Here is an 11,892-nt window from a genome sequence, read left to right as displayed (position 1 = left end):
TGCACCTTCGAGTTTTCAAAATCAGAAGAGGAGAAATGGGTTGCGCGCGCAACCCAGGCATTTATATCGTCTCCTACCATATTCACACGGACATAGACGTGTTTTGGACCTTTTTCATAAGTATTGGACCACGTCTCGTTTCAGATCTGGGATCACTGGTCTCGCTACCGATCTTTCGTAGCTCTTAAAACGCCGAGAAAACCTGCGCGCATGCCAGCGGTGGGGAGGACAGATAGAGCTCTGTCATTGGTCGCCCGCTCCTCTCACCTACTGCAATAAGGCGAGAATTTGCTGCCTCCGGTTCGCGAGAATTTCGTCACCTAAAACGGTTGAAGCTTACGCGGAATCGAATCGCAGTTATAAGCTTGAGATCGCAACCCTCCAATTTTCGTGAATAAGTCGGCTGACTTATTCTCAAAAAACGGAAAGCTGGAATCCCAAACCACGCTTAAGGATTAAGACGATGGTCGTTAATAGGTGAACTATATCATTATATATACTTCTGAAATTGATGAAAAAAGTCATCATTCAGATATGGATCACGGGATTTCTCCTTATATGAATTAAGATTGTGACTTGTAAGAGAGAATTTTGCAAATATTTAAAAATTTTGATTTGGAACGGGGAATTTTCTGAAAAAAATTATTATAATTCTCACTTCGCAAAGGGAATTTTTAGAAAAATTATTATTTTAAGTTGAGAAAGGAATTTCTTGGGGAAAAAAACTTATTTTAAGTTGGGACAGGATATTTCCCGAAGCAATATTAAAAGAAACAAAAACTTATCATTCAGGTCCAGAGGACGGAATTTTTCTTAATATGAATGAGAATGTTGAATTAGGAGGGGAATTTCCAAAGATTATTAAAATTTTGAATCGGTAAGTGGAATCTTTTAAAAAAATTATTATAATTTGACATCGAAAAGGGAATTTTTTAGAAAAATTATTATCTTGAGATGGAACAGAAAATTTACTTAAAAATAAATTTAAAAGTTAGAAGAATGAGAATTTTGAGTTATTTCAGGGAATTTAAAAAAAATGATAGTTTTCAGAGTGATAATTTTCAGTTGGAAAATGTGAGATTTTCCGAAGCAATTTTATATATTATTGTGAATGAAATGAAAAAATTATTTTTTAAATCTGGAGCACGAAACATTTCCTAATGGATTATAATTGTGACTTAGGAGAGGGATTTTTTGAAAATAATACATATTTTTGAGAAGAATGCTTATTTTAAGTTATAACAGGAAGTACTCTGAAGCAATATTATATATAATTTTGAATTGGATGAAAAAAATTATCATTCAGATCTGGATAACGGAATTTCTCCTAATATTATTTAAAATTGTAACTCGAAAGAGAGAGAGAGAATTTGGCATTATAATTAAAATTTTGATTTTAAACGGGGCTTTTCAAAAAGAATAATTTTAATTTTTACTTTTAACAGGATATTTATTATAATTCTGAATTAAATGGACGAATTTGAAGGCAGATCTTAAGCACGAAATTTTCCCCAATGAATTATACTTTTTACTTGGTAAATTCAATTTTCCAAAACAATCAAAATTCAGGCCTGGAACGGGGAACTTTGTGAAAAAATGATGATTTTAAATTGTAGCGGGGAATTTTTCAAAGCAATATTATATGCAATTCTAAGCTAAAAAAATATATCATTTATATCTGTAGCATGTAATTTTTCCTAATGTATTATAATTGTGACTTGGGAGAGGGAATTTTTCAGAATAATACAAATTGTGACTTGGAGCGGGGAATTATGTAAAAAAATTATCGTAATTTTCTCTTCAAGTAGTTAATTTTTCGGAGGGATTATAATATTTATTTGTTCGGGGAATTTTCTGGAAAGATGATTATAGGTAATTCTGAATTGGATGAAAAAAATTATTATTACATTCTGGAACACGGGATTTGTCCTAAGGAATTAAAATTCGGAATTGGAAGATTGAATTTTCCAAAATAATTAAAAATTTGATTTGGAATTTCCTAAAAGAATTATTATAGTTCTGACTTTCGAGCAGGGCAATTTTTGAGAAAATGGTCATTTTTAGTTCTTTCAAGGAATTTTAGAGGAAAATTATAATTTGAATTTTAAACAGGAGAATTACCAATGCAATCATATGGATTTCTCGATTGAAAACAAGAAAGAAATGCTAATTCAAATTGGAAAGACAACATCTTTTCTAATTAATTATAATTGCAACTTCGGGAATAGAATTCCCAGATAAATTAACATTTTCACTTCAAACGGGGAATTTTCTTTAAAAATTATTGTTATTTTTACTTTGAAAAGGAAATTTTCTAGAAGAATGACTATTTTGAGTTGGTTCAGGGATTTTTGTAGAAAAATTAGTTTTAAGTTGGATCAGAAAATTTTCCGAAGCAACATAATATGTGATTTTAAATCTTTTTTTAACATTTTAAAATCATCCGTCTGATAGGCACTCTAATTTTACGTTTAACAAAGAATTGCATTTTTTGTATACAAATAAATTTTGAATGAACCTTGATTTTACATTTTTGTCATTGGTTTTTTTTTGTAGCTTCTAGAAATTAATAACGCAGGAATTATTATCGACGACAATAGGACTGAAGACACGGAATTGCGTACTAAATCCACAAACGAAAATGTGAGGAATCATTCAGGTACCTCGTTTATTTGATTTCTCACATATAAAATGCATGCAATGTTGTTCAACTTATTTTCAAATATTGCTAAATAGATTCAGTGCGCGAAAGGGACATACATATTTACGGGTTATTGAAAATGTCTGTAGAAGGAATAGCTACGTTAAAATATTACGATGAGAATACAATTTTGACTAATGAGCATAGGCTCAAGATATCTGATATAATTATTTGACATGAACTGAAGCCGGAATATGAGTACTGGTAAGTATTTTTTTTTAATTCACAAGTCTAAATTTCGAATGATGTCTTGAAAAGTAGATTTTTTTATCATATTATTTTTCAATGCTCTATACAATACAAAATTTCAGATAATTTGTTTCAGCATACACTCAAAAAAGCTAACTTATCTTGTTGCGAGCATCATAAAAGTGTTTCCAACTGAAAGTCCAGCAACACACTACATTCCCTTCGCCATACACTCACTAACGAGAAAACCTATTTTTGCCAAAGGGAAACTCCAAGGAAAATACTATTTGTTGCGATATAAAGTAAAAAGTTGGAGACTGTGGGCAATTTGAACACTATTCAGAGTGGATCAAGAACATCGGATTTGCCCGAATCACAAGACATGATTTTGGTTACCTATGAACAGGTAGAAGGCCCGGATAATTATTTTATTTTAATGACTTCTAAATTTCGTATTTAATTTAGATGCAATACCTGTATATTTTTATAACTATTTTTGAAGATACCGCTAAACTGAACACTACTGAATTATGGCTGGAAAATCACTTGATTCCATGGAATGAGGTTTTAAGTCAGTGGATTTTGACTTCGAAATTCAGGATTCGAAGATTAACATCCGACGTCTTCATTACAAGTCAAGTCTACATGTCAACGTACAAAGTTTTATAACAACCACTGGGATTCGAGCTTGTGAGATTTGTGTAATGTAATTTTCTTTAGATCGATGCAGACTTTGCGGTTATTTACCCATAAAAAACAAATTGTCTGGCGACAGAATGGGATTCCTTTGAGAAGGAAGTAATTGCTTGTGCTAAAACTCGAAACCTTTCCGAAATAAATGGTTTAGTAGCTCACTATTATTTGATTGATAGCGATATGCACGGTTAATATATATATATACATATACATTACATTTGATCCAATAAGTTATGTTTCGTAATTTTAGCGGTTTTCACATAAAATTATTTGTAGATTCAGTTTCCATCGTTTTACAATTACTACCTCTATTGCTTCCCTGCGTGAGTGTGAAAGGAGCTGCCAGCAAGCCATTATGGAAACTAAGTTGACCCGAAACTCAAGATGCATTTGTTATGCACGTTACTGTAAGACTTACTCTTAGAATATGTTTCTTTTAATTTTTAAACTTATCCAATATTTCAGAATGTAAAGAACATTTAACAAGTAAGTTATCCTAAATTATATATTAATTTATCTTTTTTATACCAACAGAATATATTAAAACTTCAAGAGAGGCTGGATAGTCAACGAGAAAAATTTCGGATGCATGGCCGGACAGAACAACCACTTCTTATTCTCGTAAGTGAAATTCTTCTTGATATCCATGCTTCATATATGTGCATCAACGGTACTCGCTACTCCATTGACTCACCAATGAAAGCCTTCAATGTTCTCTTTAAAAGTTATTATGCTTTGCAGCTGAATTATCCGAAAGAAGTTAAGAACATTTGGTCTCGCATTTGGTTAATTATTCAACTGAGAATATATGGTATAAGGGAAGAGCACGAGGAGCATATGGCAGAAAGCGTTGTAACTCTTCTTGGGACCTGCGTAACCGTGGTAAGGTGTTCAATAATTAGGAAATGTATGACTGGTTCTAAAGAATTATATCGTTTTTTAAAAGCGTTTAATATTGATATGGCAAGATAGTATTTATGACAGAGGCTGTAAATTCTGCTTATATTTTTATGTATTTTTCGTACTATTGAGAGACTTGCATAATAATAAAAATACGTTCATATGTATATAAAGTCTACTTGAAAATTCACAATGCCGACGTGTTATTTGTGCAAAGCTATAATCACTAGTCTGGTGCTTTTAAGCCTTCACATATATTATGAGCGTGGGTGTGAAAAAGAACTTATATATTCTGTGGTGAGTGAAAATGTTTTCGACAATTTTCGAACTTCAAATCACATAGACGACATTGAACAGAAGTACACAATGATGTGCGCGAAACTGTTAGTAGCAGTGGGAAATTAGCAGAAACGGAATAAATGTGTCGAATAACATCCGTTCTAAAATCTGAAAACAGATTTCGTAAATCTCACTCTATAAACCCCAACATTAGCAAACTTAATTCTAGTAAAAGTTAAGCAGACAAAAAATTATTGAGTGTTCTAAATTTAGATCAAAAGTCAGATAAATCAAGTATTAAATGTAGCCCAGTCACACTTTTCGATATCAACCAATTGAAAAATTCACTACAATTAACAGTGCTGCAAGTTGTTAGTGACTGATATGCAGATTCAACTTTAGCGCGAAGAAAAGTACAATTATTCGTAGATTTGCACACAGAAATTGTTCACAAGACCTCTTCAATACATTACCATTTACTTGATTGTTTTAAAACTTTGGGCGAGTCAAAGGAAAATTATAATAATATTGCAAATGCTTTAAACTTAACACAAAACGCGTTTCAAAGACTCGAAACCGAACATTTACCATTTAAAAAGTTAAAGGATATTGGGGTTTTACTTCCAACGGTGAGACATGAAATAGGTGACAAGCATGAACCAGCCATATCATGTGCGGGTAATGTCAAAGAGGCACATGTAGAAGCAAGAGCAGAGTGCATTCAACTTAGTAGGGTTTTAAAGCATGTTTTTGAAAGGAAAGACGTTTTTTAATGCTGTTTTGTCATACAAAAAATGTCTCGAAAATGAAACTGAGGTGTTATCAAATTTCATACAGGGATCTTTGTGGAAAGAGTTGAACAAGAATTACGACACAGATTTAGTAATACCCTTTTTCTTATTTTTCGACGACCACGAGACGGGCAACGCTTTAGGTAGTCACGCGGGCATTTATAAAATAGGGCCTTCTTACAGTAGAATTCCAATTTTTCCACCAGAATTTCAACGTGCCTTCAAGAATATTTATCTTGCCGAACTGTTTTATTCTGACGATAGAAAAAGATGAGGCAATGCATTCGCATTTTCAAAATTAATTGAAGACCTGCAATTTCTGCAAAATAAAGGTATCATATTGAAGCTTCCTGAAGGCGAAAAACGTGTGTTCTTCAAGTTAGCACTAATAACGGGCGATAACCGTGGTTTGAATTCCATTTTCGGGTTGGCGGAGTGCTTCAATGCACACTTTCTTTATGGACGCTGTAAGCTTCCAAAACGTGAAAGGCAATTTTCTTATATGAAAGATCCAAATGGTTTAAGAACAATAGCTTCCTATCAATCAGATTTACTACTTAAGGATGTAACGAAAACGGGCATTAAAGAAGAAAATGCATTTCATCAAATAGAAGGGTTCCATATAACTTGAAATCTAGTCATGGATATTATGCATGATCTGTTTGAGGAAGTGTGTGATAAATATATGGCGGAGATATTGATTACTTATATATTTATCACAAAAAAATTTACCTTGGAAGAATTAAATTACAGAATGCAATACCATGAGTAGGGCTCGATTGACAAAAAGAATATTCCTCCTCCAATTTCTGATACTTTCAGTCCTATAAACCGTAAAATTAAAATGTCAGCCAAGGAAATGTGGACTTTTGTCCTTTCTTTTGGACTAATGATGAATGATCGAGTTCTCCGTAATTACCCTCTTTGGGAATTCTATCTGAACCTTCGTCAAATCATATGCCTTGTAACTTCTCCACCCCTTCAAAAGGACTGTAGCTTTCTTTTAGAAACGCTTGTTGAAGAGCATAATCACTCTTTTGTATAATTATTCAAAAAAAAAACACTGAAACCCAAAGCACAATCCTTCACACACTACGGTACCGTAATGAGAGCTTGTGGGCCCATCGTTAAATTCTGGTGCATGAGATTTGAATCAAAGCATCAGGATTCTAAAACTACAGCTTCAATCTCCTTCTGTAAAAAGAATGTGATTTACACATTAGCATTAAAGCATCAACTCAAACTTGCGAATCAGCTAATATCTAATGAGGAACTTTCTGAGAAGTTGCAACTAGGTTTTAAAAAGTCAACAACATTGCACAAGCTGTCACTGCCGCAAAATTGCAATGTTCAAAACAGTGGCGTAACTTTCTTACCGCATAACCCAGGATTGCGAGGGGCCCCTTACAGCCAGTGGCAAAATTATATTTTTATTTCAATTTTATACATTCTTGTGCATTTTTAAATAATTATTTATTTGGATTATAGAAATTCAAAACAGTGTATTAACCCTTTTTAATTATTTAAACAAATCTAATTTGTTTAAACAATTCTTTCTCCAGAAATATTTTAAGACCGCATTTTATGAAGTAAACTTAATATTCTATTATTATGAGGAGTAGTTAATTCTGCTAAAAGCTTTATGGGAAATTTTATACAATTAATTTTTTTCCTTCCACATTTTTTATAAATTGAGCATGGATTGCTTACGAATAAAAATTATTAGTAACGGGTTCAATGAGACGTTAACAGCAACTGATGTTTTCCGCACTTTACTCATTAAATACAGCTTTATGGAAAGCGATTTCTCAGAATTAGTCCCTAATGAATTTATTTAACTCTGCACGTTACAGTAAAGCAACTTGCAAAAGGACGTTCAGCAAATTAAAAATGATAAAATCCTATTTACGAAATAGAATGCATCAAAATCGATTTCTTAATCTATCTCTACTGACAATCGCATTTTATGGTGCAAAATGGTTGGATATCGAAATTTTTATTCATAAGTTTGTCAAAAAGAAAGCGAGACTAATTGCAAGATATCAACGTGCAGATAACTTTTTCAACGGTGCAGTACTAATTTTTAAGTCAGAACTATGTATAATTTATGATATAATAATTTTAGAAAAAAAATCGAATTTGTTTTTCCTGTGCGAAAACCTGAATATAGTGCAATTTAATACACACTTCGATGCTTACGAAGTACAATATTCATCCACTAAATTTCTCATCAATTACACTGAATTACACTGTCCATTGCCAGTGCATATAATAAACGAGCATGGAAAAAAGTACGTTTCATTAAGACACTTGCCGTAGTTTATTTAACTTCTTTCAAAAAAGCTTACTCGAATTTATATTTTACGGGAAGCTGCGAATTGAGCTCATTACCCAAATATTTTTAATACGCAGCACTATTCTGAAAAATTTTATTTATAATTGGAGAGAACTTCGGCCTATGTTTAGTTATAAGATTGAAGCGGTCATTTGCGACGGAACACGTTCGACTAATTTAAACATAAAAGCTTTATATAGATGTAACAGCGAGTGCATAATTTGAATTGTTTAAAGACTGAAATAAACAGTAGTTAAATGTCAGCATTCACAAAAATAAATTTAAGACTAATTTAAACATAGAAGCTTTGAATAGATGTAAACTCGATTGTATGATTTTTAATAAAAAAATTGCTAAACTATACGATTTAATTATTTTATATTACGGAATTGGATATAATCAATAATTTACCTCGGAATGTGGGAATACTCGTCAATAGTTAAGCCATTAAAGAAGAAGAAAGTCCAAACTTATTTAGATAAAAAAGCCTTATTTAGATAAAATTGCGATTTCAAATCACAAAATTTGATTAAAGTAATGTTACATGCTTCGTTTAGAGATTTTAAAATGTTCCCGATATTACAATAATGTATCTTTACGCGCCTCAAATTACATAAACTTTTATGCTAAGGTAACTCGTTACTGGTACGTAAGTTCGACTTTTAGATATTTCATACTTTAAAAAATATATATAATTAGTAGTTAAGTATTAGCATTTTCCCAACAATCGTGGAACTTGAGTTTTACTTTAAAATATGGTGAAGGAATAGGTTCGGAATAATATTTATTCAGAATAAATGGCTAAATAAAAAACACCGGGTTCTTAGCATTTTAAAGTGTCAACAACAATTAAAATATAACAGAAAGTAAAAAAAAAAACAACCAAAAATAACGTTCAGATTATAGAGAGTATAAGCTTAAATGAATTTTTGAAGACATTAGGAAAACATGAATAATGTAATAAGTCTATGAAACGCAGTTTATTAAGTATTTGCATTCCGCAATCACATATTATGAACTGTAGCATACAACATTGTTAAAATTATCGTAATATTTTAAACATCTTAAGAGCTAGAAATAAAGCATAGAACATTGATCAAAAAAATTTGTGATGTAAAATCGTACAATTTAACTTACACCTGTATAAAGATTCTTTGTTTGAATTAGTCTGAAATTTATTTTGTGAAATTCAAGTACTGATTATTTCAGTATTTCAATGTATGAAATGTTTTAAAGTTCAACTTATTTACTTGCATAAAAGATTTATATTTATATATTATATTTATAATCATAAAAGATTATATAATTTGAGCTGTATAAAGATAAATTATCCTAAAATTTTTAACATTCTAAAAGTTATAACCAAAGGATAACAAATTATTTCGAATAAATTGTGTCATTTAAAATCGCATTTTCATATATATATAAATATTACAATGATTTTAACAATGTTGTATGCTACAGTTCATAATTTGTGATTGCGGAATGCAAATACTTAATAAACTGCGTTTCATAGACTTATTACATTATTCATGTTTTCCTAATGCCTTTAAAAATTCATTTAAACTTATACTGTCTATAATCTGAACGTTATTTTTGATTGTTTTTTTTACGTTCTGTTATTTTTTTAATTGTTGTTGACACTTTAAAATGCTAAGAACCCGGTGTTTTTTATTTGGCCATTTATTCTGAATAAATATTATTCCGAACCTATTCCTTCACCATATTTTAAAATAAAAGTCAAGTTCCACGATTGTTGGGAAATTTACCTTGCAAGCAAAATTATTTGAGACTATAACAATTTAAAGACGAAAATTTTCGACTTAACATTTTATAGACACCATCAAGAGTTCAAATCAGTTCGAATTTTATTCAGGTTTGTGCATTTCGGATTCATGATTCTAAGTAAAAAGAATTAAAATTCGACATTTCTCCCTTCTACAGCTGTAATTCAATTTCAAAAACAAATGCTGCGACAAATGGCAAAATTTATAATTTTTTTATTTCTTAAATAAAATTAATAATATGCCATTCTCAAAATACGCAATACGTTTTTTCAGGGAATTTATCACCTCCCCCTGCGTGATCCTTTTTTCCATTGTTCTTAACATGGAAAATTATATTTTGTTAGCCCCCCCCCCCCCCTTATGAGCGTATCCGTATTTTGTGAATGACCCATGAACTAAGAAGATTTTGTTTGAGTATAAGTTTTAAATTTAACACTCTAAAGTTCCTAATAGAAAAAATCCTTTTACCTCTACTTGTATCTGACAACACAAATCGTAAAAAACAATAGTCAAGAAGAGTATCGATAATTATAAATAAATATTTATTATATTCGAAATCCTTCTATCACATTTTCCTCTAAAATTAAGGAAAAGTATTTTTGAATAAATAAAACATAATGATTATCATTTTGTGTGTTATGGGCAATGCATTATATAAATTTATTTATTCAGAACTTTTCCACTTGACTTGAATTTCATTTTATTTGACACATATGTCACTTTTCATCAGCAGAAAGAGGTTATGAAACACATAAACTAAAATTATAGTTAATCCGTATTTTTCTTTACTGATGTTTAACATTAAAATACATTTGACTAGGATTCAAATATTTCTACATCTGAAAATTAAAAGAAATTTTAATTCTTACATTTTACATTTTAAATCCCTTATATTTGCCGCCTTACTTATTCAAGATGGAGCATGGACATAGGAAACACGGGACTAGGCGTGCCATCCTAACTTGGCGAGCGGGGTTGAATCCACGGGAGGGGGGAGAATTCCATGAGTGGGGAGAGCCGCCATCTTACGATGTGATATTTGATTATGCGCATGAGCATTTTTGCCGACAAACTGTGCATGAAAATATAAATATGTGGGCGCTGCCATACTTTTCGCGGGACATCAAAAGGTGGCGGACCTCTCCCATCATTGCATCACCCCCGCAATGGCATGCCTAGTCCCTTGTTTCCTACGTCCATGAGATGGAGAAATTGGGCAGTGGGTTCTGATTGGTTTGGTTTTTTTTTCCTTGCGCGTGGGTAGTCTATGTATTTATTAGATCATGCTTCTGTAGAGTTCGACAAGTAAGCAGGGTTGGTCAGTTACGCGTAACTCGAGTAATTTTTACGTATATTACGTTTTTGACGTAATATAACGTCGAAAACAGTAAAAAACAGTAGAAAACTCCTGTAAGTTACGTTTGCAAGGTGAGCAACTTGCAAAATCAGTGTCATCAGCGTTGACAAGTAAATAACCACATTTTTTAAATATAATAATTATTCATAATTCTGCAGAATGCGTTATTGTAATTGAAAATAATAATTATGCCCGGACTGAGAAGAAATATACCCAACATCATAATGTAATTCCATTCAAGGATTTTTTTCGAGCGGAAGAAAGGACAGAAAACTTTCACAGAGTCGTTTGATTCCTTCGATAATAATTATTAGGCATAATATTGTCTCCCTACTTAAAACCTCAAACTGCTTTAACATCTATTTAGATTTAAAGAATTTTTAAATATTGGTGTTTTGCGCGATATTTACGAGGCGAATAAAATAATATAAGTAATATAACACGAATTGATAAACATAAAACTCTAAAAATTTGTCTAGAATTCTAGATTCTGTAGTATTCTGAATTACACTATCGCAAATCATGCACAAAGCAGCATTATTTCCTTTCTCGACTCTCAATAAATTTCTTTTATAATTTACTGCAATGAAAATTTGAAAAGGAAACATTGTAACCACGACTCACGTCAAGAAAAATAATTATATGATGCATTTTTCGAAATTAAAGCATGCGCACTGAAAGTTTCCATTTGGAGGTAATATACGTCAAAGCACGTAGAAAACTAGAGAGGTAATATACGTGGTATATACGAGTAGAAAACCAAGTATAATACGTAGAGTATTGTACGTTACCAACCCTGCTAGTAAGTCATATAGATAGGGAATTTTGTTCGTAGGTATATATATTATATTTTATCT

General features: G+C 31.4%; 1 protein-coding gene and 2 long non-coding RNA genes across 3 annotated transcripts in view; all 3 read left to right on the top strand.

Annotated features, from left to right (window-relative positions):
- The window catches only part of LOC117173410, a 7,610-nt gene extending 4,717 nt beyond the window's left edge, over positions 1–2,893 (top strand). The window contains exons 2-3 of the long non-coding RNA XR_004467171.1: positions 2,557–2,659; positions 2,737–2,893. This is a non-coding gene — a long non-coding RNA (uncharacterized LOC117173410). The remainder of the gene's footprint in view (positions 1–2,556; positions 2,660–2,736) is intronic.
- Positions 2,894–3,909: 1,016 nt separating this feature from the next.
- LOC117173530 lies at positions 3,910–4,558 on the top strand. The gene is made up of 3 exons (XM_033362169.1): positions 3,910–3,993; positions 4,121–4,207; positions 4,328–4,558. The coding sequence occupies exons 1-3, from the start codon at positions 3,982–3,984 to the stop codon at positions 4,556–4,558; spliced, it is 330 nt and encodes a 109-aa protein (XP_033218060.1). The 5' UTR covers positions 3,910–3,981.
- Positions 4,559–11,834: 7,276 nt separating this feature from the next.
- Positions 11,835–11,892, top strand: part of LOC117173417 — a 143,742-nt gene continuing 143,684 nt past the window's right edge. Inside the window, exon 1 of the long non-coding RNA XR_004467174.1 lies at positions 11,835–11,870. This is a non-coding gene — a long non-coding RNA (uncharacterized LOC117173417). The remainder of the gene's footprint in view (positions 11,871–11,892) is intronic.

Source organism: Belonocnema kinseyi, chromosome 5 (genome assembly GCF_010883055.1).
Source record: "Belonocnema kinseyi isolate 2016_QV_RU_SX_M_011 chromosome 5, B_treatae_v1, whole genome shotgun sequence".
In the NCBI taxonomy this organism is placed as follows: domain Eukaryota; kingdom Metazoa; phylum Arthropoda; class Insecta; order Hymenoptera; family Cynipidae; genus Belonocnema; species Belonocnema kinseyi.
The sequence above is the reverse complement of the archived record's forward strand: the minus strand, read 5'-3'. Positions and strand labels throughout refer to the sequence as shown.

Coding starts and splice junctions, on each gene's coding strand:
- LOC117173530 (XM_033362169.1), top strand. Junction 4,208..4,327: donor AACAACCACTTCTTATTCTC/GTAAGTGAAATT, acceptor TATGCTTTGCAG/CTGAATTATCCGAAAGAAGT.